Source organism: Camelus bactrianus, chromosome 9 (assembly GCF_048773025.1).
Source record: "Camelus bactrianus isolate YW-2024 breed Bactrian camel chromosome 9, ASM4877302v1, whole genome shotgun sequence".
Taxonomy (NCBI): domain Eukaryota; kingdom Metazoa; phylum Chordata; class Mammalia; order Artiodactyla; family Camelidae; genus Camelus; species Camelus bactrianus.
Genome location: NC_133547.1, coordinates 8,801,353 through 8,825,003, shown reverse-complemented (window position 1 = coordinate 8,825,003; position 23,651 = coordinate 8,801,353). Strand labels below are relative to the sequence as shown.

Here is a 23,651-nt window from a genome sequence, read left to right as displayed (position 1 = left end):
GCGCGGGGCCTGGCACCGGGGTCATCCCCCAGGATGCCCAGAAGTGGGGGGGGGGTCGGGACACCCTCTGCCAGGCCCCCCAACACGATTCTTGGGCACGGATTGGTTGAGCTGAGATCCCCCTCGGTACTGTCTGGTCCCGCCCACAACCGGGCATATTCTCTCTAGACCCCTTCCTCGACTGTTCAGGACCAATGAGAGCCTGTCGCGCAGGCTACTCCGCCAATAGGGAGGCAGAAGGATTGGAAGGGGCAAGGCCTTCTCTGCTTTTCTGCCTGAAGCGTAGCCCCCGGCTCTTAAGGCAAGATAGGGTGTAAGAAGACACTCCCATATCCCCCAGAACTCCCTAATCTTTTAGTGAATTTTCGAAAGGCCCCCTTGCAAGACTAGAGCCCGACCCTAGAGCCTCAAATCCTCCCAGATAGCCACTAGCTCCTCCCTGAATCTCTTATTCTAGCTCATTTGTTAGAGTCCTTGTTTATTCTATCTACACCCGCCCTCAGGACTCTTAGCTCCACCCCCAGAAACCTGCCTGGAGCTTAAGTTCTATTCCCGCCCCCAAAGCCTTTGGCACCGCCCCCTAAGCATCTCAGGGCGTTGATACTTCGCCCAGAGCCCTAGACCCGGCCTCCTGATAGGACTGGCTCCTCCCCGGAGTTTAGACCCCTCCCCACAAGTCTGTTAGTCTCTCCCTAACCTAGCCTTCCACTTTCCTATCCACCGCCCCAGGGATTTAGCCCCTCCCCTACAACTCTCATCTCCCACAACCTTATCATCCAGTCCGGGTTTTGACATAGGCCCAGCTGTGATGTCTGGGTGACTGGTGGTGTCAGTTGGAGCTGGCTCCGAGGTTGGGGGAAGAAGGGAGGGTAGAAAACCTGACAATGGATTTAAAGAAACTGGACCAATTTCCCCAAGTCCCCACTGAGGGTCAGCACCTAGAAATGACTGAGGCAATGCTTTATAGGCAGGGGAAGTGAGCCCAAAGCGGAAGAGATAATAGCTCTGGACAGAGGCAGACCGTGGAAACCCAGAGCTTTCGAACCATAGTGACCTGGGTTTGAATTCTAACTTCACCACTTTCTGGTTGTGACCCTGAGCCTCAGTTTCCCCATCTGGAAAGTGGGGGATCATATCGTGCCCACTTCTTTCATTCATTAAAAAATGTTTACTGAACGCCTCCTATGTGTCAAGCTCTGTTCTAGGTGCTGGAGTTTCAGTAATAAGCAAGTCACCCCAGAGTTTGCCCTCATGGACCTTGCAGTTTGCAGAGGAAGCAAACCACAATACACAAAACAAATAAATAATAATGGCTAATGTTTACTGAGCACTTACTATGTGCCAAGCACTCCATTATCTTCACCTCAAGCCCAGTTTTCTTTGTTGTTGTTGTTGTTGTTGTTGTTGTTGTTGCCTTTTTTCTTTTCAAGCCCGGTTTTCATCACCATTTTCCAGATGAAGAAACGGGGACAGAGCTCCTAAGATAATTTCAGATCCTGTGGTTAGGGAGATAAGACAGAGTGATATGATCAAGGACCGGAGGATGAGGCTGATTTAGAGACAGTGGGGCCAGGGAAGGTCTTTCTGAGGAAGTGACATTTGAGCTGAGATGTGAATGACAAGAAGGAAGCAATCACTCATGGAGTGAGGGCTGGAGGTAGCTTTCCAGGCAGAGGGAACAGTAAGTGCAAAGGTCCAGAGGTAGGTATGAGTTTGGCATATTCTTGGGCAACAAGAAGACTGATGAGGATGGAGCAGGGGAGGAAAAAAAGAGTAGGAGGGAGATGAGGTCAGGGAGGTAATAGGACCAACAGATCTTGTAGGAGCTAGAAGGTTGTCGGAAGATGTTGGCAGTTTGTCCCTGTATCCTCCATGAGCCCCAGTGAGGGCACATATGTAAACACACATGTGTAAATCACTCCATGAGCCCCAATCAGGCCACATAAGTAAATCACACATGTAAAGCACACAGTAGGTACACATAAATGATAGCAACTCCTATTCATTTCCCAGTGAACACCTACTATGTAAAATCAATAATGCATTCAAAGTGATGACCAAAATAGATGTGGGCCATTATCATTTTATGATCCCAGTTAATTGTGTTAATAATAGAAACAAAGCAGGAACCCAGATTCCTTGCCTCTCAAACTCCCATTTCTCCCACCCTCCACTCCCCTGAGCTCAGATGCTAGGAGAGGAGAAGTCAGACTCCTACATACAGAACTGTGAGCAGCCCGATGCAATATGCTAGGGCTGTTACCAGAGTGTCCCCAGAGGACTGTGGGAGCCCAGGGGAGCTCAGATCCTGTGATCCCCAAGTGCTGGGGGAGGAGAGTGGAGCTGGGGTGTGGATGAAGAAACCACAGGCAGAGGAGTTTAGGCTGGTGGGTTTGGGGGTGGGGGGTGTGAGTGAGGCTGACACACAAAGATGAGTCAGTCCTTGCCTTCGAGTTGTCAGGATCTGTGCAAGCACAGTGACCTTGGCCCAATAGTTTGGCTTTTTCTTCTCTGCCAAATGGGAGTCATCCCACCACCCCCTTCCCAGGGGAGAAGAGCAGCTCAGTGAGCTTGTGCCTGTTGAGTGCTACAGGCTTCCGAGTACAGCTAATGGAGGTAGTTTTACCACAAGTGCTTTCGCAGGGAGATGTTAAAGGCCCCGGGTGATGGGAGTGGGGAGGGGGCAGCTCTGCCAGGGGGGCGGGGGCAGGGGTCATAGCCATGCTTTGTCTTTTCTCTCTGCCCTTAGGTTTCCTTCTCTCTCATCTAGATTTCCTGCTGCTTTTCTCCCTTGTCTCTGTCTCTGTCGCTCTGTACCTCTCTGACTGGAAATTGGGTCCTTGATCTATCACTTATGAGCTAGGTCACTTTGAGCAAGTCATTCCCCTCTCTGAGCCTCAGTTTCTTCATCTGAAAAATGGAGCTGCAAATACCTCCACTGCTGCAGGCCTATTATGAGGATTAAGTGAGACGCATACATGTAAAATGTCCCATATATAGTCCCTATTATTCTGATTAATTAGTCATAGTACTACTATTACTACTTCTGATTTTGGAGTCTGTTTTTTTCTCAGCCTCTTTTTAATTCTGTCTTTCTGACTCTTCCTTTATGTTTCTCTTTCTACTTCTTCTGTTAGTCTGTCTCTCTGCTTAGATCTTTGCCTAGGCTGGGAGCACCATGAGGGCAGGGCAAGGACTGCCTCAGCCATCCGGGCCCCCAGCACTGCTAAGCCCAGGACCTGATGCGTAACATGCACCCAGGAACATGAATTGAACCCAGCTGTGTCAAACCAGTGTTGGGTGATGCTGGGGACACAGCGGTGACTGAGACAGCCCCAGCCCTGCCCTGCTGGACTCACAGTCCAGGAGAGGAAATCATTACTTGTTGAGTGAATGGATGAGCTAACTTTGAGGCGGGCTTGGAAGACTCAGCAAAAGTTGGGTGGAGGTATTTGAGGCAGAGAAAACTGCTGGAACCAAGGTTGGGAGGGCTGGAAAGAGTTTGAAGAGTTGCAGAATGATAGAGAGAAGGCTGGAGAGCTCAGCGAAAGCCTGGAAGGCTGTGGAGAGGAGCCTGAGCTTTCTCTTCAGAGCACTGTGGAGCCATGGCAGGTTCCAAGCGGGGGAGGGACAGGGGTTTTTGCTTTAGCAGGACCACTCTCATTTCCTGGCTGCCCTGGGGAGGTTAAGGGGTGGACAGAAAAGAGAGGGGCACTACTGGGGCAGCAGAAAGGGGAGAGAAGGGTCCTGGACCAGAGCAGGGTCTGGGGGAGAGGAAGGAGGGGCCACATTCTAAAAATCTGGAGGAAAATGCCCTAAGCCAGCCTGCTCTCCTTGATGCTAGAAAAGGGGCTTCAGAACTGGCCCACCACCACCAGGGGGCAGCCAAGGCTACAGGTTTGAATCTCTCAGCGGGTCCCTCGGGGGGAAGGGAAGTTTGCACCCTGATTTGGATGTGGGGGGAGGTTGGAGCTGTCTGTGGGCCCCCAGCTGAGAGCTCCTCTGGTCCTCTGCCCCCCCCCCCCATTCTGGCCTCTTGGTCCCCTGGAACCCCACCCCACCAGCAAGAGATTAAGTCAACACAGCCCCGCTGCTTCTGCCCAGGACAATATTTGCCCTCAGGATCTGGGAAGGTTGCTATGGAGACGTGCTGCGGGGGGGGGGGGGGGCGGGGGGCAGGCGTGGTGGGAGCAGGGGCAGGGGGAGCATCGCCCCTCCAGGAAGTGGGAGAGGGGAGCCAGGCATCATCTCTGCCTCATCTCTGCCTAATTGTGTCTTGGAGAGAGTTTATCTCCATCCCCATCAATCTGCTTTCCAAGTCTCTCTCTCTCTCTCTGGACCTCTATCTCTGATTCTCTTTCTGGATACCTGTCTCTGAGTCTCTGTCCTTTTACTCTCGCTCTCTTTGTGTCCCCATCTCTCTGTTTCTCCATATCTCTGTTTCTCTCTCGGTCTCATGTCTTTCTTTGTCTCTGTCTGTCTCTTGGATCCCATGTTTTTTGTGTTGGTCTCTCTAGGCCCCCATCTCTGGATCTCTGTCTCTGGATTCCTGTCATTTTCTGGATCCTATCTGTGTGTGTGTGTGTCTTTCTCTCTCTCTTGGAGTCTCTTTAAGGCCTGTTTCTCCTCAGTTCTGAATCTCAGGGGGCCATCTCAGCCTCCTATTTCTGGTCTCAGTCCCTATGGGCCCCCCCCCATCTCTCTCTGCCTCATTTCTCCTGCACCATCTGCTGGCACTCCAGGCCCCCGCCTGCTCCCTGCAGGCTCATCTTGGCCGGGCAGCCCCATGGAGGGAGGCACAGGCCCCCCAGCTTCCTCCCAGCCACTGCATCCTGAGGTAGGGGGGACTGCCTGGTCATGGCTGGGGTGGAGGGAATTTCAGCCTGGAGACCCAGGATTAGGGTCCACGGAGAGCATGGAGAGCATGGAGAGACAGGCAGACACTGTGAGAGGAGATGGGAAAAGAGGGAAGAAAAAGGAGAAAGCTTCAAGACAGGCAAAAAGACCAACCCAGAGAATGGAGAAAGCAAGAGAAATGAAGAAGGGGCAGAATGAAACCAGGAAGGAAGAGACAGAGAAAAGACCACCCAGCCAACAAGAGAGGAAGAGGAACAAACTGAATGCAGGCTTGGAGGAAAGGAGAGACTGGGACCAAAGAGCGAGAAGGTCGTGTGGAGAAAGATGGATGACAGAGCTAAGGGCAGGGGCAGAGGGCACAGCTGCCTCTCTGCGTGAAGTTTCCAGAAGTCCTGAGAATGGGAATTGGGGAGGGCCCATGTGGCTACCCCTGTAGCCCTGCTGCCCCTTCCCCAGACCCTGGGAGACTGTAACAGCCCCCCATCACCACCAGAAGGGCTGAGATGGGCAGGGGGCCAGTCAGAGACCTAGGCATCGCCCCTCCTGTCCTCCATGCCCACCCCCATCAGTGCCCTGTTCTGCTGTGTGTTCTCCTGGAGTTGGGGGGGGGGATGAGGGAGGGACCAGGGGCTCTGAGCCCCAGCTGCCTGCTCTTCTCCACAGCTCCTGGCCTTGGTTGTCTCTCCTCAGGGCCTCATATTTCAGGCTGTCTCTCCCTCCACCCCTTCCCATCTCCATCTCTCAATTTGTATCTATTCCCTCTCTCTAGTTTTCTGTCTCGTTTGATTTATTTCTGTCTGTCTCTCTTGGTCTCTCTCATCTCTGCCTCTTCCTGTCTCCATCTGTCTCTGCTCTTTCTTGGTCCTTGGTTTCTTTTCCCGTCTCTCTCACCACCTCAGTTTGTTCCTCTCCCCTGTTTCCCCCTCCCACCCCCAGTCTCTCTCCTCCCCCCACTATCCAGCCTCTCTCCACCTTCCCATCCCTAGCAAGTGACGCCCCCCAGGCCCTCTTGGGGCCAAGGAGAGACTCCCTCTCTTCCCGAGGTACTGGGCAATCTCAGACCGCTCTCTTCTCCACTCCACGGATGAGCCTTTCCCAGGACCCAGAGGGCGCCAGGAATGTGGGGCAGAGAGCAGGGAGGCCAACTGGAAGTCAGGAAGCCAGGATCACCCCCACCCCCATGTCACTCCCCTCCCCCAGACTGTCGCCTTCCAGCTTCTGGTGCTGGATCTCACGCCATCCCTTACTCCTTGCCCCTCCTGGGGTCTCTGGGCCTCAGTTTCTCCTCTGCAAAATGGGCAGGCTCACCTCTGTCCCATTTATCTTACAGCTCCCTGGGAAGTGTGTGGTCATGAATGTTAATAGTATGATGAATGTGCAGGAATTGGTGGTTTGCATTAAATGGGGAAGAGTGCTGAGAGCCGGGACCCAGTTTCTAAGGCTTCCTCACTCGTGTACAGATATTTCCCATATTTTAGGACAAAGATGAGCCTGCAAGTGGAGCTGGTGAGGAGGTGTGTGATTCAGTGGCGACTGTGACCGTGAGACCATGCGAGGCTGTGGGTTCGTGTGTGATTGTGGGGTGACGGTGTGTGATCCTGCGCACAACTGAGTGACTGTGTGTTACTGTGGGATGGTGGCATCTCGGTGTGTGATGTGTGTGTGATTGTATGTGTATGCGAGTGAGGCTGTGATGGAGGATTGACTGTATGACCTCAGCACTGGGTGTGACCATCTGAGGCTGACAAGCATGACAAGGTGACACCAGGAGCTTGTAAGAGTGTGTGCCTTAGTGACAGTTGGGGAACATGTGTTGTTGGGATGTAACTGTGGGCTCTGTAGGGGATTATATGAAGCGTGTGAGATGAAAGGATCCCACGACTATGTGAGGAACCAAGTAACCGTGTGCATTTATTTCATCCACAATCATTCTTTCCTCTTCTGCTCTATGCCTAAACCTCTGCCAAGTGATGCTGGGGACCCAGTGGTGATGGAGATGCCCTGTCCCTGACCCCCCGGGGCACACAGGCCTGTGGAGGGCAGACAGACGGTGTTTGTGATGTGACCTAGTGATGGTGTGATATGTGTCTGACACAGTGTCATCAGGACTGTGGGAAGCTGTGGCTGTGCTCCTGTGTGAGTGGGGGGGCCCAGGCCCCGAGCCTGTGGCTGTGTCACTATGGATGACTGCCAACCTGTGGGTGATGGCCTTTGGCTCTCTGGGTGTGACTGTGGATTGGACAACTGTAAGTGACCAGGAAGAACAGTGTGGGGGATTCTGTGCTGGGCTACCCTGTGGCTCAGCATAGGGGACTGTGTGTAATACTGCATGTGTGACTTTGTGACTGTGGCTCTGTGTACGGTGGCTGGGTGGGTGGGGCAATGTGGGAGACTGTGCACCCTGGGGTCCTCAGGATGATTGCCTCTGTGACCGCTCTCCCACGTGACCCTGAGTGGCTGTGGTCGTTGCACAGACCGGCCCCCTTCTCCAGGTCTCAGCCCCAGAGCTCCGCGCGGCCCTGGCCCCGCCCCCCCGCCCCCCCCCCCGCCCTAGGCTGTCACCTCTTCCAGAGCCCAGGCGAGCAGTGGAGGCAGCAGCCGACGCAGCAGCAGCGCAGCAAGTGATCAAGAGGAGGGCTGGGGACAGGTGAGGGTTCCCCAGTCCCAGCCTGTTCCCTCTGCCCCTGTGTCCCTTCAAGTCTCTGGGTCCCTCTTTCTGTTTCTTAGACTGCTTTTGTCTCTCTGTCTCTCTGAACTCATGGTCTCTAGCCTCCTTCTCTCTGTCCCTTGGTATCTCTGTCTTCACGTCTCACAGTCTCTGTTTAGCCTCTAGAGAGCTCCGAGCCTCTCTTTCCCCCATTCTCTGAGTCTCTGTGTCTGTCTCCTAGCCCACATTTTTGTCTGTCTTTCTCTGTATTTGGTTTCTGTCTCTTGCTGTGTGTCTCACTCTGCCTGTCTCTGTGTCTCTCAGTCAATATTTCTGTCTCATGCGACTCTGACTGTGTCTTTCTGAGGCTCTGTCCAAAATCCTCCCTGCTTCCCCCTTTCCCTACATGGTGCCGGCTGTGGGGTGTTGGGAGTTAGACCGATTTCCAGGCATCTGGGCCCTTGCGGACCTAAACCCAGGGTCTGACGCCTCTCTAGTCCCTAAGGAGAGGATTGGCCCATTGACTCTGGGCTTTATCCACTGTGGGGAAAGTTTGATAAGGTCGGTTCCTATCAGCAATTTGAAAACCCTTTGGGCTGGGACAGTGGGAACTCCAAGAAACATTTCAAGCCCTCCACTCCCAGGCGGTCCCCAGGTTCCTCCGAGTCTCTAGGTCTAGACCCCGGGTGACACTGGCGCTTCCGCCCAGCGCAGCTCTAAGGCAACAGCACCCTCAGCAAACACCCCCTTTTCACCGCTGCTGCCCCGGCAACAGCCAGGGGTGGGCCCAGGAATTACGTGTTAGATCTCAGCCTCCCCTACTCCTCGCGCCTCTCCCCTGCCCCCCTCCCCAAATCATCACTCCTGGGGAGGGGTGGGTCGGGGGGGGGGGCTGGATGCACTGCCTCCGAGTCTGCGTACCTGAATACGTTACCAGTGTGGCGCTGGGGCTGGGGGCTTGAGGGCAGAGGCTCCTGACTCTGCCCTCGGACTCCGCAGGTTGGACTGCCCCTTCGTGACCCGACCCTTCACCACCCCCATGCCCCGCGGCCCACATGACGCTGAACTGCCCACCCTGGCGGCTGCTACTGCTGCTCTCTCCGTGGGGGCCGCTGCTCCGGAGGGCGGAGGTGAGAACCTGAGAAGCCAAGGAGTTAAGGCTTGAAGGGAGGTCTGGGGATGGCTTTAAGTCTTACCCTACTGGGAAGATTATTTAAAAACCTCCCTGTTCGCCCAGATTCGAGTTTTGATTCTTTTTTTCCAGCCCCTCTTCGTTCCCCCGACAAATCTTTCTGATAATTTCTAGCCACCTTCGTCCCCTAATTTTCCTGAAGGTTTTCAGTCCCACACAGCAACTCCCCTGGTGGTTTCTAGGCATCACTCGGGACTTAGAAGAGGTTTCTAAGCCACCCAAGACTCCTGAGCAAAACACAACAGCCCCTCTGAGTTCCTCTAGTTTGCTTCTGGTCCTCCGGAACCAAGCTGCCTGGGAAGGGGGTGGGTCGGTCGGGGGGTCCTCCCTTCTCTTTTTTATAGGCAGGTTCTGAAGGACAGACGGCGGGGGAGCTGTACCAGCGCTGGGAACGTTACCGCAGGGAGTGCCAGGAGACCCTGGAGGCCATGGAGCCCCCAGCAGGTGTGACAGGGGTGGAGGACTCGGGGCATGGTACAGGCTGGGGCTGAGAAGCGTGGGCTTGAGGCAGGTCTAGGACTGATGGCCGGGACCTGAAAGGGAAGTTTGGGCTAGATGTATACTGGGTGGGAGAGGTCTGTGTGGGGCTTGATCTCAGTGGGAAGGGCCCAGACCTTAGTGCAGGTGGGCGTGACCGGATTAGTGGGAGAGGCCTGGGATGAAGCTTGAAAGGGGAAGGGTCTTGGGAAGGGTCTACACTAGGTGGGTGGGACCTAAAGTGGACGGTGAAGTGCCTCGCAGAGTGGAAAGCATCTGCAGTGGGAACTTGCTTGGTGGGAGGAGCCCAGTGTAGGGCTCAGAAGATGGGTGGGACTTTTGGGTCTGGTGGGAGGAGCTGTGGCGGAGCAGGGACTGGACCACACCAAGTGGGCGGGGCTTGGGCAGGACGTGTGTGTGGAAGGCGGAGAAGCATTGGACTCGTGATCCACCTGACATCTGGCCCCTACACCCACCCCAGGCCTCGCCTGTAACGGGTCCTTCGATATGTACGTCTGCTGGGACTACACCGCACCCAATGCCACCGCCCGTGCGTCCTGCCCGTGGTACCTGCCCTGGCACCGCCAGGGTGAGCTGCCCCGTGAACCCGGAGCCTCCCCTGACACAAATCCCCCGCAGCTCTCCTGCTCCTCTTTGTCCCCTGCTCCTCTTTGTCTGGCTGGGTGTCTCCTGTCTGTCCACCCTGGCTAAGTCACCACATAATGCTCCTTCTCTGCCTCTGTATCTCTCTGAGGACCACTGGGTTCTTATTTTCTCTCCATTTCATGAGTCTGTCCCTGCATACCTTGGTCTTCCTTGTCGGGACTAACTAGCTGTGTGGCCTAGGGTAGTTTATTTCTTTATGCCTCATTTTCCTCACTTGAAAAATGACGTTTATAATAGTACCAAGTTCATAGGCTTGTTGTGAATATTAAATTAACTAATACGTGTAAAATGCTATATAAGGGTTTATCATCATCAACAACATCACTTTGGCTCTCTCTCTCTGCCTTTGTCTCACAATTTGTCTTTCTGTCTCCATCTCTCTCTTTTTCTGTGCCTCTGATCTGCTCCCTTGTTTCCCCACAGTGGCTGCAGGCTTCGTCCTCCGCCAGTGTGGCAGTGATGGCCAATGGGGACCTTGGAGAGACCATTCTCAGTGCGAGAACCCAGAGAAGAATGGGGCTTTTCAGGTAAGAGGTGAGGGATTCAGGGTAGAGTGTCCAGGCAGAGGCAAAAAGGCAGCAGCCTCAGACCAAACCTGACACCCCTTGTACTGTTCAGGACTCTGGGTTCCAAGTGATAGAAAGTCAACTCAAATTTGCTTGAAGGAGAAAGAAAAAGGAATATATTGGCTTCTGTGATTGAAAAGTATAAGGCTGCAGCTTCAGGCACAGCTGGATCTAGGTGCTAAAATGATGTGGTTGGGAATCTCTCTCACCATATTGTGCTTCTGTTTTTTTCTGTGATGGTCTCCTCTTTTCTGCGGGTGGAAAAATGGCCCCCATTAGTACCAGGCTTACATTCCGCCAACCAAGCAACACATAGGAAGACTGAGCTTTGCTCTCAATAGCTCCAACATAATGTCCTAGGATTGACTCTCATTGGCCTGGTTTGGGTCATATACCTGCCCTGTACTAATCACTGTGTATGTGTGTTTGTATGTGTGCGTTTGTAGGGGTGGGGGAGTGTTAGATAGAATGCTTTGGCTGGTCACAGGACCAGCCCTGAAGTTGAGGGGTGGAGTCCCCCACTCAAACAAGCGTAGGTAGATCCTCAAGAGAAAATTGGGGTGCTGGTTAGGAACAAAGTGCAGATGTCTTTGTGGCCCTAGGGGAAGAGCTGAGCTGTGTTCCCCTGTTCCCCTGCCCCCCACTCAGGACCAAAGGCTGATCTTGGAACGGCTGCAGGTTGTGTATACTGTGGGCTACTCCCTGTCCTTTGCCACACTGCTGTTCGCCTTGCTCATCTTGAGTTTCTTCAGGTGGGACCCCCCACCCCTGAGCAGGGGTAGCAGAGACTGGGCTTCAGTTTTCCCAGTAAGGTGGGGGTAGTCAGGACGAGCATTCATTGGTGGTTTTGTGGGAAGGGCTGGAAGGTGGATTAAAGGGTTCTATGTGGCCAAGGACAGGCCCCTAGACTGCCTCCAAATCCCCCAGGCGGCTGCGCTGCACTCGCAACTACATCCATATCAACCTGTTCACATCTTTCATGCTGCGGGCAACAGCCATCCTCACCCGAGACCGTCTGCTTCCTCCAACTGGCCCCTATCCTGGGGATCAGGCCCCTCTCCTGTGGAATCAGGTAAGTGTCAGCCCTCTTTTTCTCAAATTGGTATTCTGCTTCCTCTGGTGGGGCCAGAAGTTTCCCAACCCACTTACTACCTTGTACACTCTCAACAGTTTATCGCTCTTGACCCTTCCAACACATTTGGAGAGGGACCCTCCCAACTCAGCCTCCCCCATCATTGCACACTCCTACCCCTTCACCACCTCTATTGGAATTTTCCATTCCCTTTCCCTCCTTATCTCACCCTTTCCCACCAGTGAGTCCCTGCTAGAGGTGAGGTGAGGCAGTGATGGGATAGGAGAAACTAACTGGTGGGGGGATTTGGTCCAGAGCAATTTGTTCCTGGGAGACAAGGTGGGAGAGACTAGAGTCTAGGGACAGAGGGGAGAAAAACTATTCAGTAGCCAGTGGGCCATACCAATTGCCAAGGGGTGAGAGGGAATCCTTTTGAGAGGTGGAGTAGTTGAGTGGAATTCTTAGAAGGAGATGGGGTGGGAGAGGCTGTATTTGGGGAGATCTGGGGAGAACTCTGATTGCAAGATGTAAGATACCAATTGCTAAAGAGGTTAGAGTGAGAGAGTTCACATAAGGGAAGAGAGTAGGGTGAGAGAAACCAGCCACATATGCCATCCTTTGGTGATATAGAGTGGGAGGGGAATATCTGTTGTCAAGAGATGACAAGAGATGGGGGTGTAGGGAGCCCTGACTGTCGTCCCCTCTGTTTGGCCGCCCCCCAGGCCCTAGCTGCCTGTCGCACAGCCCAGGTCATGACCCAGTACTGCGTGGGCGCCAACTATACGTGGCTGCTGGTGGAGGGCATTTACCTGCACAGCCTCCTGGTCCTTGTGGGAGGCTCCGAGGAGGGCCACTTCCGTTGCTACATGCTCGTCGGCTGGGGTGAGCCCCGACCCTGTCCCCTGCCCTGCCCGGCGCGCCTTCCTCCCCCAGCTACCCTGCTGGTCGACCTCAGGGGGTCTCCTCCCCTCCCTGGCTTTTGCCTCCCCATCCCGGCGGGGGAATTCCGCGGGTCTTGGGCCTGGCGGAGCCCGTGCGAGCTCTGACAGCTGCGGCGGGGTGGGGGGCGGGGGTTGGGGTCTGCACAGGGGCCCCCGCGCTTTTCGTCATTCCTTGGGTGATCGTCAGGTACCTGTACGAGAACACACAGTGAGTCGCAGGGTCTGGGGCGGGGTTGGGGCGGAGCTTGGGCGGTGGGCGTGGCTCTTTGAGGGACGTGGGCGGGGTGTGATGGAAACGCTGGGAGGTTCTAATTGCACCTAGCAGCCCTGAGGGAACGTGGGTGGGGTCCAAAGGAATCGGTCGTTCGGAAAGCGGTGTTCGAGGACTACGGGAAGGGGAGGGATGAGGACTAAGCCTAAATAGTAGCAGGTGGGGCTTTAAAGAAATATAGGTGTGGCGTTAAGGAAGGTGGGCGGAGTCTGGGAGTTAAGCGCTGGATCCTCTGAGCCTAGGGTTTTCTCTTAGCTTTACTCCCCCTCCTCCAGGTGCTGGGAGAGGAACGATATCAAGGCCATTTGGTGGATCATACGAACCCCTATCCTCCTAACCATCTTGGTACGGCCGGCCCCACCTCCTCCAGGTGGTCTCAGGGATTTCCCATCTTGGGAAGCCAGGCGCTACGCTTTGTTCCCGAGACGGTTTCGGGCCTGGGTCTGTCTCACTCTCTCCCTGCAGATTAATTTTATCATCTTTATCCGTATCCTTGGTATCCTCGTGTCCAAGGTGAGGACGCGGCAGATGCGGTGCCCAGACTACCGGCTGAGGTGAAGGAGGGCATTGGGGACGGAGGGGAAGGTGGCTGGGTGCAAGATGGGGGACCCGGGGCCGTGGGAACACTGCCACCCTCTACCCCCAGGCTGGCTCGCTCCACGCTGACGCTGGTGCCCCTGCTGGGTGTCCACGAAGTGGTGTTTGCTCCCGTGACTGAGGAACAGGCCCGGGGTACCCTGCGCTTGGCCAAGCTCGGCTTTGAGATCTTCCTCAGCTCTTTCCAGGTGCCTAAGTGGGGGGGCAGGGGCTACACCCTTTGACTTGAGGTAACTCCTACTCAGAGCGGCATGAGGGCTACAATCATCCCATGGCGCAGTCACCTGACGGGTGTGAAGATGGGATTTTGTTCATTCATTCTACCCAGAATACTATGCTAGCTCTGCCCTGGGCTGGGGAAGCAGCAGGGAGAAGACAGGAGACCAGGCAGCCCTGGCAGTACTGCCTCCTGGCGGAGATGGAGGGCTTTGAGGCCAGACAGGGCTGGGGCCAAATTTGGGTTCTGTCACTTCCCAGCTCTGTGGCCTTCACCGCAGGGCCAGAGCAAGGGTGAGGCATGCGAAGTGCCCATAGTGCAAAATGTAAGGAGGTGCTCACTCTCATTTAAGGCCAATCCCGCACTTGCTTGCCCTACCCTAGCCCCCACCCTACTTTAATCTTGTTGGGCCTCAGTTTTCCCATCTCTAAAGTGGGGACAATACTAATTTCCCCTCACAAGGCTGTTCATTCATTACTTTCAGCAAAAATTTATTGAACACTTACTATGTACCAAACATGACTCCAGGCTTACTGTGGAGATACCACCAAGGACCAAATGGTCCTACCCTCTAATGGAAGAGACAGATGCTAAAGATGCTAGATAAGTAAAATATACAGAATGTAAGGTAGTGAGATGTGCCTAGAGGAGAAAAAAAAAGTAAGAAAATAGAGGTGATGAGCAGACAAAGAAGAGTGGGATTATAGATGGGGCAATAGGGAAGGCCTTGCCAAGAAGACATTGGAACAGAGACCCAAAGAAGGTGAGGGAACAGGCCAGAAAATACTTGGGGAAAATGTTCCAGGAAGAGAAACACCAAATACAAGATCCCTGAGGTGGGAGAGATGTCATGATGGAGGGAGGCCAACATGCCTGAAGCAGGGGGAGCCAGTGGGAGCAAGGTGGGGATAGGACAGAGGTGAGGTACCAGGGCAGAACCCTAGGCCAAGCGAGGATTTTGGCTTTTCCTCTGAGTGAAGAAGCAAAGGGATATGATCAGAGTTAGATTTTAACAGGTATGTTAAGTAATAATAAGATATCTTAATAATTACTCTTAAAATAATTGTCTTGTATTAATGTGTCTATTCATTGTGAATATTTTATATTTATTTAAATTTATATGTAAATATGTATACATTTACATAAATATAAAACTAATTCTTTATCAAAGTTAATTTGTTGATAATATATAATGTTATGTAGTAAGTTATGATAGGATTGAGAAAAAGGTTTAACACCATGCACCAGGCACTACAGCCTCTTGCATATTAAAAAATCTCAATTCTCATGACCACCACTCTTACTATTCCATTTTCCAGATGAAGAAACTGAGGCACAGAGGGGTTAAGCAGCTTGCCCAAGTGGGGAAGTGGTTATCACATCCAAGCAGTCTACCTCCGGGATCACGGATTCTTAACCTCCAGCCCTGATTGCTCAGCAAACTGGCAAGGGCAATGGGACAGCAGGGAGCCAGGGAGGTGGCTCCAATAGTCTAGGACCAGGGTTGCAGCAGGCAAAGTGGTTTGGGGCCTGGAAAGGGTCTGAGCTCATTACGGGGTGCTTATAACCCTGTCCCCACCCCCAATTTAACCCCTCCTCTCCTGTGGCAGGGCTTCCTGGTCAGCATCCTCTACTGCTTCATCAACAAGGAGGTAGGAGAGCCACGGCCCTTCGCCCTCGCCCTCTGGCGGCCGCGCGGGGAACCGCGCGCTCGTCGCCGCCTCTAAGCACCGTCCCCTTGCAGGTGCAGTCGGAGATCCGCCGAGGCTGGCACCGCTGCCGCCTGCGCCACAGCCTCGGCGGCGAGGAGCCACGCCAGCCCCGCGAGCGCGCCTTCCCGACCCTGTCCTCGGGCTCTGGCCCCGGCCAGGTCGTCGCTGGCCGCGCTCTGTGCTCCAGGGCCCTCCCGGGTCCTGGGGTTGAGGCCAGCCGTGTCTTGGAAAGTTACTGCTAGGCAGCGGGATTCTTGTGTCCATTCAGTTAGCATGTATTTATTGACCGCCTGCTGTGTACCAGGCCCGGTGTGGAGGGCGCTGAGGAAATGTGGGGGCTGGGGGGGGGAACAGAAAACAAGATCCCTGTTCTCCTAGAGATCACAACTGAGGAAAACAGATCATGAAGACAGAAGTTGTACATATGCTGTGGGATGGCTTATGAAGAAAAGTTAGAAGGGGGCTAGTGTGGTCTGGAGCATCTCTGGGGAGGTGACATTTAAGCCATGCCTGAGATGAAGGAGACAGCATTGGGAGGAATTTATGGATAAGATTCTAGGCAGAAGAGCATCTACAAAGGCCCAGGGGCAGCAAGGAGCTTGGCCATGTCAGAGGAACAGAGAGGTGGCCTGTGTGGCTGGAATGGGATGAGTCAGACTGCACTCAAGAGTCTTCGGAGCGCCTCCTAATGGAGTGGGCTAATGTTTTAAACAGATCCCTCTCTGCCCTGTGTGGGAGCCGATTATTGGGAGCACGGGTGGCAGCTGGGAGCCCAGTGAGGAGGACACTGCAGGTGGGAGGTGGTGTTGGCTGGACCAGGGTGGTGGCCATGTTGGGGTGTGAAACGGTTGGATTCTGGGGCTATTTTAAAGGTAGAACTGAGAGGATTTGTCCATGGATCACCTGAGGAAAATGTAGCAAGAAGAGAAATTAGGAAAGACGTCTCAGTTTGGGATGGAGAGAGGAGAGATAGGGAGATTGGGTTCAGGGTGGGGAGACCCAAGAGTGCTCTTTGGATGTGTGAAGCTGGGAATAAGGGTCTGGAGCTCACAGGAAGGGTTAAAGAAAGAAGTGTGAGCGGCACTGGGCTCCAGAGGAGGATTCTGTGTGCAGATATAAACATGGGCAATTCAGGGCAGGCTTCAGAGCTGAGACCTACATCCAGAGAGACCAGGACCACTGCTAGCTGGAGTGTGGACACATGTCCCCACCCTTCTGGGTGGTCCCTCGGAGCTAGAATTGGGGGTGAAGCCAGCAGTCTCATTGTGCTTGGACCACTTGTATACATACAAGACCCTCACTTCTAAATCCTTCCCACAGATATACACTTAGATTCACTTAGTATCTGGGTGTTGTCAATTCTTTTCCCCAACTCCCTGGACAGTGACCACAGCTGCTGAACTCAGAGTCCCTTGAAGCATGTGGCCCTGCTGGGCCCTTCTTGTGGGTTCTGGGAAGGTGAGGGCCCCAGGGCTGGGCCCTTGTAAATAAAGCATGAGAAACAGTTGTGGTTTTTTTTGTGGGGGAGGAGGGACAGGAGAATCTTCTTGACTAGGCCATAAAATGACAGGCCTACTGTGTGGCGGGGTGCTGTGTGGCCTTGTACCCTCTGGAAAGCAGTGCCGCTCAACTTTAGTCATGTGTTGCCAAGAGAACACGGACATCATTCGGCCACCATCCTCCATGCCTAACCCCCACTGGGAATGTTCATGTGATCTTCTGATATTTAAACTATTTACAATGCATACAATTAAAATTGTGTGTGTGACATTTTCTGAGGGCTGCTTCTCTAGAAAGGTAGTATGGGAATGATAAAGCTGCAGCAAACAGCCTGGTTCAAATCTTAGTTTGGCTACTGACTAGCTGTGTGACTTGGAGAAAATCCGCAATCTCTGTGCCTCAGTTTCACTTCTGGGAAATGGGGGAAATGATGATACGTGCATCTAGGGTTGTCCGCAATTCTGAGTTACTCTTAGGGGACAGCCTGGTGCCTGGAGCACACTTCGCCAGACTGCCTAGTGCTTGTCCTACAACCTCTGCTTTCACTTTTGCTCAGTGAAGGAAGAGGGGATTAAAAACCATTTGGGCAGTGAGGTGGTAAAGAGATGAGGAAATTCAGATTGATACTAAGCAGGATGCCCTTGGCTAGAATCTTTGCTGCCAGCCTGCAAGACAGGAAAATGAACACCTATTTCCTGGGGAGGACAGGAGGGACATAGGGCAGGGGTTTAAACCCAGGACTGTGACTCCAGGGCTTGTGGTGTCCCAGCTCCTACACAAGAACCAAATCCCCAGAGAAATCTCCTGAGGCAGTGTCCTTCCTCCCACTTTACAGCTGAGGACAGTGTGGCTCCATCTGCTCCCCAACAGTCAAGATTACTCACGAGGGCCTGGCTTCCTTGGTTTGAACTCAGTTTCATCATTTCCTGAGTGATCCTGGGCAAGTCAGTTACCCTCTCAGTTGTCTCATCTGTAAAATGGGATGGCTCTAGTATCTACCTCCCAGATGGTTGTTCTAGTCACATGTGAACCGCTCAGTAAATGTGCACCTTTATAACTTCACAGCCATCCGCCCTGCCTGTGTCAGGCCTTCTCCTGCTGCAGGGTCCTCAGCTCTGTTGCCAGTGGGCTCATGGGGTAACTCAGGATGTGCCTTCCACTGCTCAGTGTGTCTGCTATTTCATTTGATCCTGACCTCAGGCCTGCGAACTGCATCAGCCTGGCATTTGGCCCTACCTGGACAACAGACACAGGTGCAGGCAGACAGGTTAGAGAGAGACGCGAGTTGGGGAGAGCATGATGTTTGTGCATCAGAGCAAGACAGGGATCTTTCTAAATCTCCTGTAAAATAAGTAAGGCCCCCCTTCACACCTCTATCTCCCTACCTTATCAGAGAATTTCTTTCAAGGGCAATTAAGTTGTGATTTGAGGGCAGCAGAGTTCGCCGTTAAGCCACAGGCTCAGGAGCAGCATGGGTTTGAATCACAGCATCACCACTTTCTGGCTGGATACCCTTGGGAGGTGTGATCACCTCTCTATGCCTCAGTTCCCTCCTCTGGAGTTGGAGGGAATAAATAACAGTGCCTGCTCAGAGCTGTCAGTAAGTCTCAACGGCACGGAGCCTAGCGCCTGCAGGTGTACCACAAATGCTATCAGTATTGGGGTACTAACTGCTTTAACCATGGAGCTCCTCCTCTCATCAGTGAGGGCAGGTCGGGGGCTCTCCTAGGCACTGCTGTGTCCCCAGCACTGCAACACAGGGCTGGGCACAGAGGAGGCACTTGGGGGATTGCTTCTTGACTGAACAAATGGGGAAAAAGAAGACTGACTTACTGAGAGAGAAAGGTGGGGAGGAGGAAGAGAGAAAATGATGAGACGCTGGGAAAAATTAAAACAAGAGGGAGCAAAAGCTCTCTCTGCCCAACCTATTCACTTCACAGACAGGGGAAGTCACGGAGGATCCCAGGGGCGGACCCCACTCACAGCGGCCCCCCTCCCAGGCCTGCCATCTCTCTAGGCCGTGGGAACAGACAGATACCAATAGAAAAAAACAGAGGACTTTATTATTCCCATCACAAAGGGCAGGCGTTTGCAAAATGAGAGGACAAGTTCTGCCAGCAAGGAGGCGGCCCCTACTTGCCAGCGATGAGTGGGTTCCGCAGGACCACAATGACCGAGTCCCCGCGCAGGAACATCTTGGAGATGTAGCGGTCCTTGTTGACTGGCTTGGACTTCTTCTTGCCCTTGCCACTCTTGGGGACCTCGGTCCACATCTCCTTCACATTCTCCAGCACCATGTTGCAGTGCCTGGTGGGGCAAGGAGAGGCATCAGGAGTAAGGGGGGTGCCTTCTGATCGGCCCCCCTCTGCAGGGTACTGCCTTCTCCTCCCGCAGCACGGCCTGGGGAAAGAGGCAGGCCCCGGGACCAGGACAGCCAGGCTCCAATGCCACCTCTGCAAGTCCTCAGAGTGAGGCTTTGGCAAAGGACTTCACCCCTCTGTGCCTCTATTGTCTCCTCTCTAAAATGGAGACAAGCATGGTGCCTACCTCCTAGGGCTGCTGTGAAAATTAAATGAATCAATATGGCAATCTCGTCAAGTATTTAGTGCCTGGCCCAAGGCAAATATAGGCAAAAAAATGATTCTGTTTGTGCTTTTTAACTCCAAGTACTTTTGGAGGCATCAGTAAAGGAACAGCTTCTCTTTGGAGAACCAGAGGTCCCTGGGGCCTTAGGCGGTACGTGATGCTTCCCCTCCAGTCCTGCTTTGTCCTTGTCCTCAGGGTGCCGGGTGGGCACGTGTGACAACAGCATGGATCAGCTTACTCAACAAATGCATGCAATGAATACAGTAATGGATTAAACAGATTCTATCCCCACCCTCATGAGGTGTGCATTCTAGTGAGGAGAAGAACACGAAGAAAGTAAACAAAGATACCTGTAATACACTGTCAGGTGGTGGTGAGTGCTACGAAGAAAAGATTAAAGCAAGTAAAGGGACAGGAGGATATAGGGAAATATCACCAAGCATAAGAAAAAGAAAAAAACTGAAGAAGCCTGTTCCTTGCTCAGAAGTAACTTCCAGCAGATACTGCTGAGTGAAAAAGGCAAGGTAGTAAGCATGGAAAGTCATCCTCTGTAGGAAAAAAGGGGCAGGAAAAGCATCTATCCCACCACTTGCTTATGCAATACACAATCCTTGAAAGACAGCTAGTGATTGGTGGCAGTGGGGTGACCTAGGTAGACTGGGGACAAACTACATGGAAATTTTTCATTGGACTATTATTACTGTTTTTGGAATATATTACCAATTCAGAGAAAATAAGTTAAAAAAAAAAAAAAAGAAGTAACGTGCCAATATGGGAACATTTCCAAGGTATAATGTTAAGTGAAGAAGCCAAGGTCTAAAACTGTGTGGTGTGCCATTAGTAGTGATTTAAAAATAAATAAAAAGCACCCTCCTATATCTACATGTATGATGATCTGTTCAAGTAAACCTGAGAAGTTAGCCACGATGGGGTCCCTCAGGAGGGCAAGTGGGGCAAAGGGGTTGGGGAGACGACTTGTCCTTCACTGGGTGCCTCTTGTATTTTTCGAATTTTGCATCCATTGTTCACTCAAGAAAGTAACATAATTAAGTAAATAAAGTGGTTAATTAAGAATGTCTTAGCTGACCTGTGTTGATGTCCTCAGACCACTGATTTGTGTGAAAAACAGGATGCAACAGAGTACAGAGAAGACTATCTCAAGAACAATTTTATGATACTATGACAAATCAATTATGCCTCAAAAAAGCTGCTAACTCCCACCACCAAGGAGCCCCTGAATGTATGCATGTGACTGAAACATTGCAGGAAACGTACTACGGCAATATGCTGGGTGGGGTGGCAGAGTGAAAGGCTAACATAGGGGCAGAGGAGGAAGCTAGCGGAAAAGGAGAGTCAACTTAAAAAAAAAATGTAAACACTACTGTTCTCTCCAACTTCTAGAGCAGGAAACTGATCCCAGTGGGATGAAGTGACTCACCCGAGGTCACACATTTTGGAAGTGGCAGAGCCTGTGTTCATATCCAGGGCTCCCTGCCTCCTGGTGCTCGGCCCCTTCTCTTGTCCTCACTCATTTTACTCAAGAGGAAAGTAAGGCTCAGAGCGAAAGACTTGTTCATGGTCACATCAACAGCTAGTGGTAAAAGCATTCCAGAAGCCTCACCATACCACTGTGAGGAAAGCACGGCCCAAATGCTAACTAAAGGCTGCGAGTCATATGTGTACTGAGCATTTATCACATGTTAGGTACTGAGCCAAGTGCTCTTCCAACAGAGTGTCATTTATCCCTCACAATTGTCCTAAGGAATATTACTATGATGCACATTTTGCAGATAAGGAAACTGAAGCCCAGACAGGAAAAATTACTGGCTGCTCCCTCTGGCTGAAACATTCAGACCCTAGCTTGCTCCTTCATTTTATTCAGGTCTGTCCACCATTATCTCCTCCTAGGAGGCCTCTTGTATTACCCAGCTAAGACAGGACTCGCTTCCCCGTATTCCAAAGTCTTACCTGGCTTTACTTCTCTGCATAGAATTTATAATCATTTGTCTTTACAACACATTATTTAGCAACACATTATGTGTGTTTGCTATTGGCTTCCCCACCTAAAACTACAAGCATAAGCTCCCCGAGTATAGGAACCATGTTTGTTTCGGTCACTGCTGTATCTCTGGAGGGTAAAACTGACATGGGTGGATGCTCTCATCGTGCATTAACTGTGAAAACTGATTACGAGCACTGTGTGCCAGATACTTCTAATGACTTACTATGTTTCTCATATATTAAATGATTGAATCTTTATAACTACAACGATTACTGCCACTGTACAGACGAGACAGTCACCTGCCGAAGGTCACGTGACTACTAAGGGGTAGAGCTGCTAAGAACACATGACTGGCTCCCCAAGCACATGGCCATAACCACCGTACTCCACAGCTGGAGGGACAACGAGAAACAGTCACATCTCAGGGTCTCAAAATGATCGTGCTCCAGGCTTCTGAGAAACCATGTATTCAAGCTCCTCACATGGAGCTGGGACTGCTTCTCCAGGCCCAGACGGAACATCTCCTGGGACCCTGGCACTCACCTGTCGAAGGCCTTCACCCGGCCCAGGAGCTTCTTGTTGTTGCGGCAGTTGATGAGCACTTGAGTGTTGTTCTTGACCGACTGTGTGAGCACAGAGAGTGGACCCGTGTTAAACTCCTCTTCCTCCCGCTTCTGCAGCTCCTCTGGGGTCATCTCACTCTTGGGCTTATTGAGGAGGCTCCTAAGTGGGCAAGTATGGAACCCATAGGTGAGAGGGCCTGGAAGTGGAGCTGGAGGGTGGTCATGGCCTCCTGTTCAGTCCTCTGCCTCTAAAATGTATCAGAATCTGACCACTTCTTACCATGGCCTGAACCTCCATCCTCTCCCTTCTAGAGTCTTACTGGCCTCCCTGCCTCCACCCAGGCTCCATAAGTTTGTTCTCCACAGAGGAGTCTCAGGGGTGAGACTGAGACCTCAATCATATCATCTCACTCTTCAAAACCCTCTCATGGTTCCTATCTCAGTGTAAAAAGTAAAATCGAAAGTTTTTACAATGACCTACATCTGCAGCCTTCTCTCACTGTTTTGGCCACAGTGGCCTCCTGAGTGGTCCTTGAAAATATTAGGCAAAATTTCTTTTTGTGCCTCTGCATTTGCTTTCCCCTCTGCCTGAAGACCTCCTCAGGTATCTCACTTTCTTCAGGTCTTTGCTCAAGTACGGCCTCCTTAATGTGTCCTGTCCTCCCCATTCTTTCCCCTCTGCTCTACTGCCACTCTACGGCCACTCATCACCTAACACACGATATATTTTACCTACTTATTACCATTACATTTATTGCCTGCCTCTTCCCATCCCATAATATGCAGAAGGGGATTTTTTTCCTTGGGGGAGGGGTGGGGGTAGTTCACTGTTATGTGTCTAAAGCAGCCTGATACATGATTAGTTAATAAACGATTGTTAAATGAATACGTAAGTAAAATCATACCGGTAACTCGTTAACCGTAAAAACCGCGAATTAGGTCGAAAAGCCAACCGTCTCCAGCTCAAATTATCCGAATAAGACGCTTAACTCAAATCGTTATTCCTAAGAGTCCGTACTCTCCTCTCCCAGGTTCTTTATTTGTAAAATCGCCTCCCCATAAAATTCATTTCAGTAAGATTGATTATTTGGGAAAGCTCAGCCCGTTATCTCATAAAGCTGTCCCCTCTCCCTTAGTCAGGATCCGTCAAAGGCCCCAGGCCCATTCTCAAACTCATCAGTAGAAAAGTACGCCACTTTACCCCCAAAATGACTGCTTCCGCCCCCGCTCGGTCCATCCCCTTCCACCGGTAAGTGGCCAAATTTACACCCTCAACCCCACTCCCACCACCTAAGACCAGCCCGGCCTCACATGGTGGTGGTGGCTGCCGCGCTTTCAAATCACTCCTGCCTCCTCCGCGTTGCTTCAGCTTCTGAACAGAGAGCGAGAAAGGCGGGACTTCCGCTTCCTGCGGCCCACTTCCGTGGGAGCCTGCGCAAACCCAACCAGCGGGTGGGGCGTGACCTGTTGCCATAGCGATCTCCGCCAGCCCTACACAGCTGTGGGGTAAAAGTCTTACGTAGTGGTTTGAGGTCATTCAGATTCAGGACAGTGGGACAGGTGTTCACGAGAATGGAGAGGAAATAAAGCGGGTCCGACTCAAACCATTTTGTTGTGGAACCGCACAGGGTGAAGGAGTGAAAGGACAAGCTGTTTCCAAACTTCCGCCCGCCTTGCCTTCGGGGGCTGGGCCTCCGCGAAGCCAATCCACTCCTCGCTTCAGGGATAGACTGCTCCCCTTTTTCTTCGGGGACCATTTGTTGATTTTTTGGACTGCGAATAACC

General features: G+C 52.3%; 2 protein-coding genes across 5 annotated transcripts; one reads left to right on the top strand and one right to left on the bottom strand.

Annotated features, from left to right (window-relative positions):
• Window positions 1-7,385: 7,385 nt before the first annotated feature.
• Window positions 7,386-16,072, top strand: GIPR (gastric inhibitory polypeptide receptor). Of its 4 annotated transcripts, none has more exons than XM_074369403.1 (14): window positions 7,386-7,504; window positions 8,504-8,634; window positions 9,041-9,140; window positions 9,655-9,762; window positions 10,263-10,366; window positions 11,054-11,157; window positions 11,333-11,477; window positions 12,200-12,359; window positions 12,566-12,626; window positions 12,965-13,034; window positions 13,203-13,243; window positions 13,336-13,474; window positions 15,114-15,155; window positions 15,248-16,072. In XM_074369403.1, the coding sequence occupies exons 2-14, from the start codon at window positions 8,560-8,562 to the stop codon at window positions 15,455-15,457; spliced, it is 1,359 nt and encodes a 452-aa protein (XP_074225504.1). In that variant the 5' UTR covers window positions 7,386-7,504; window positions 8,504-8,559; the 3' UTR covers window positions 15,458-16,072. The 4 variants fall into 4 exon arrangements, with proteins under 4 accessions (XP_074225504.1, XP_074225503.1, XP_074225502.1 ...); XM_074369402.1 differs by having other exon boundaries at window positions 13,155-13,243; XM_074369401.1 differs by having other exon boundaries at window positions 12,965-13,243.
• Window positions 16,073-18,756: 2,684 nt separating this feature from the next.
• Window positions 18,757-23,333, bottom strand: SNRPD2 (small nuclear ribonucleoprotein D2 polypeptide). The gene is made up of 3 exons (XM_010946822.3): window positions 23,178-23,333; window positions 21,847-22,026; window positions 18,757-19,022 (listed from the first exon to the last, which is right to left on the bottom strand). Coding segments are annotated over exons 1-3 (357 nt in total). The 5' UTR covers window positions 23,180-23,333; the 3' UTR covers window positions 18,757-18,847.
• Between the last annotated feature and the right edge of the window lie 318 nt (window positions 23,334-23,651).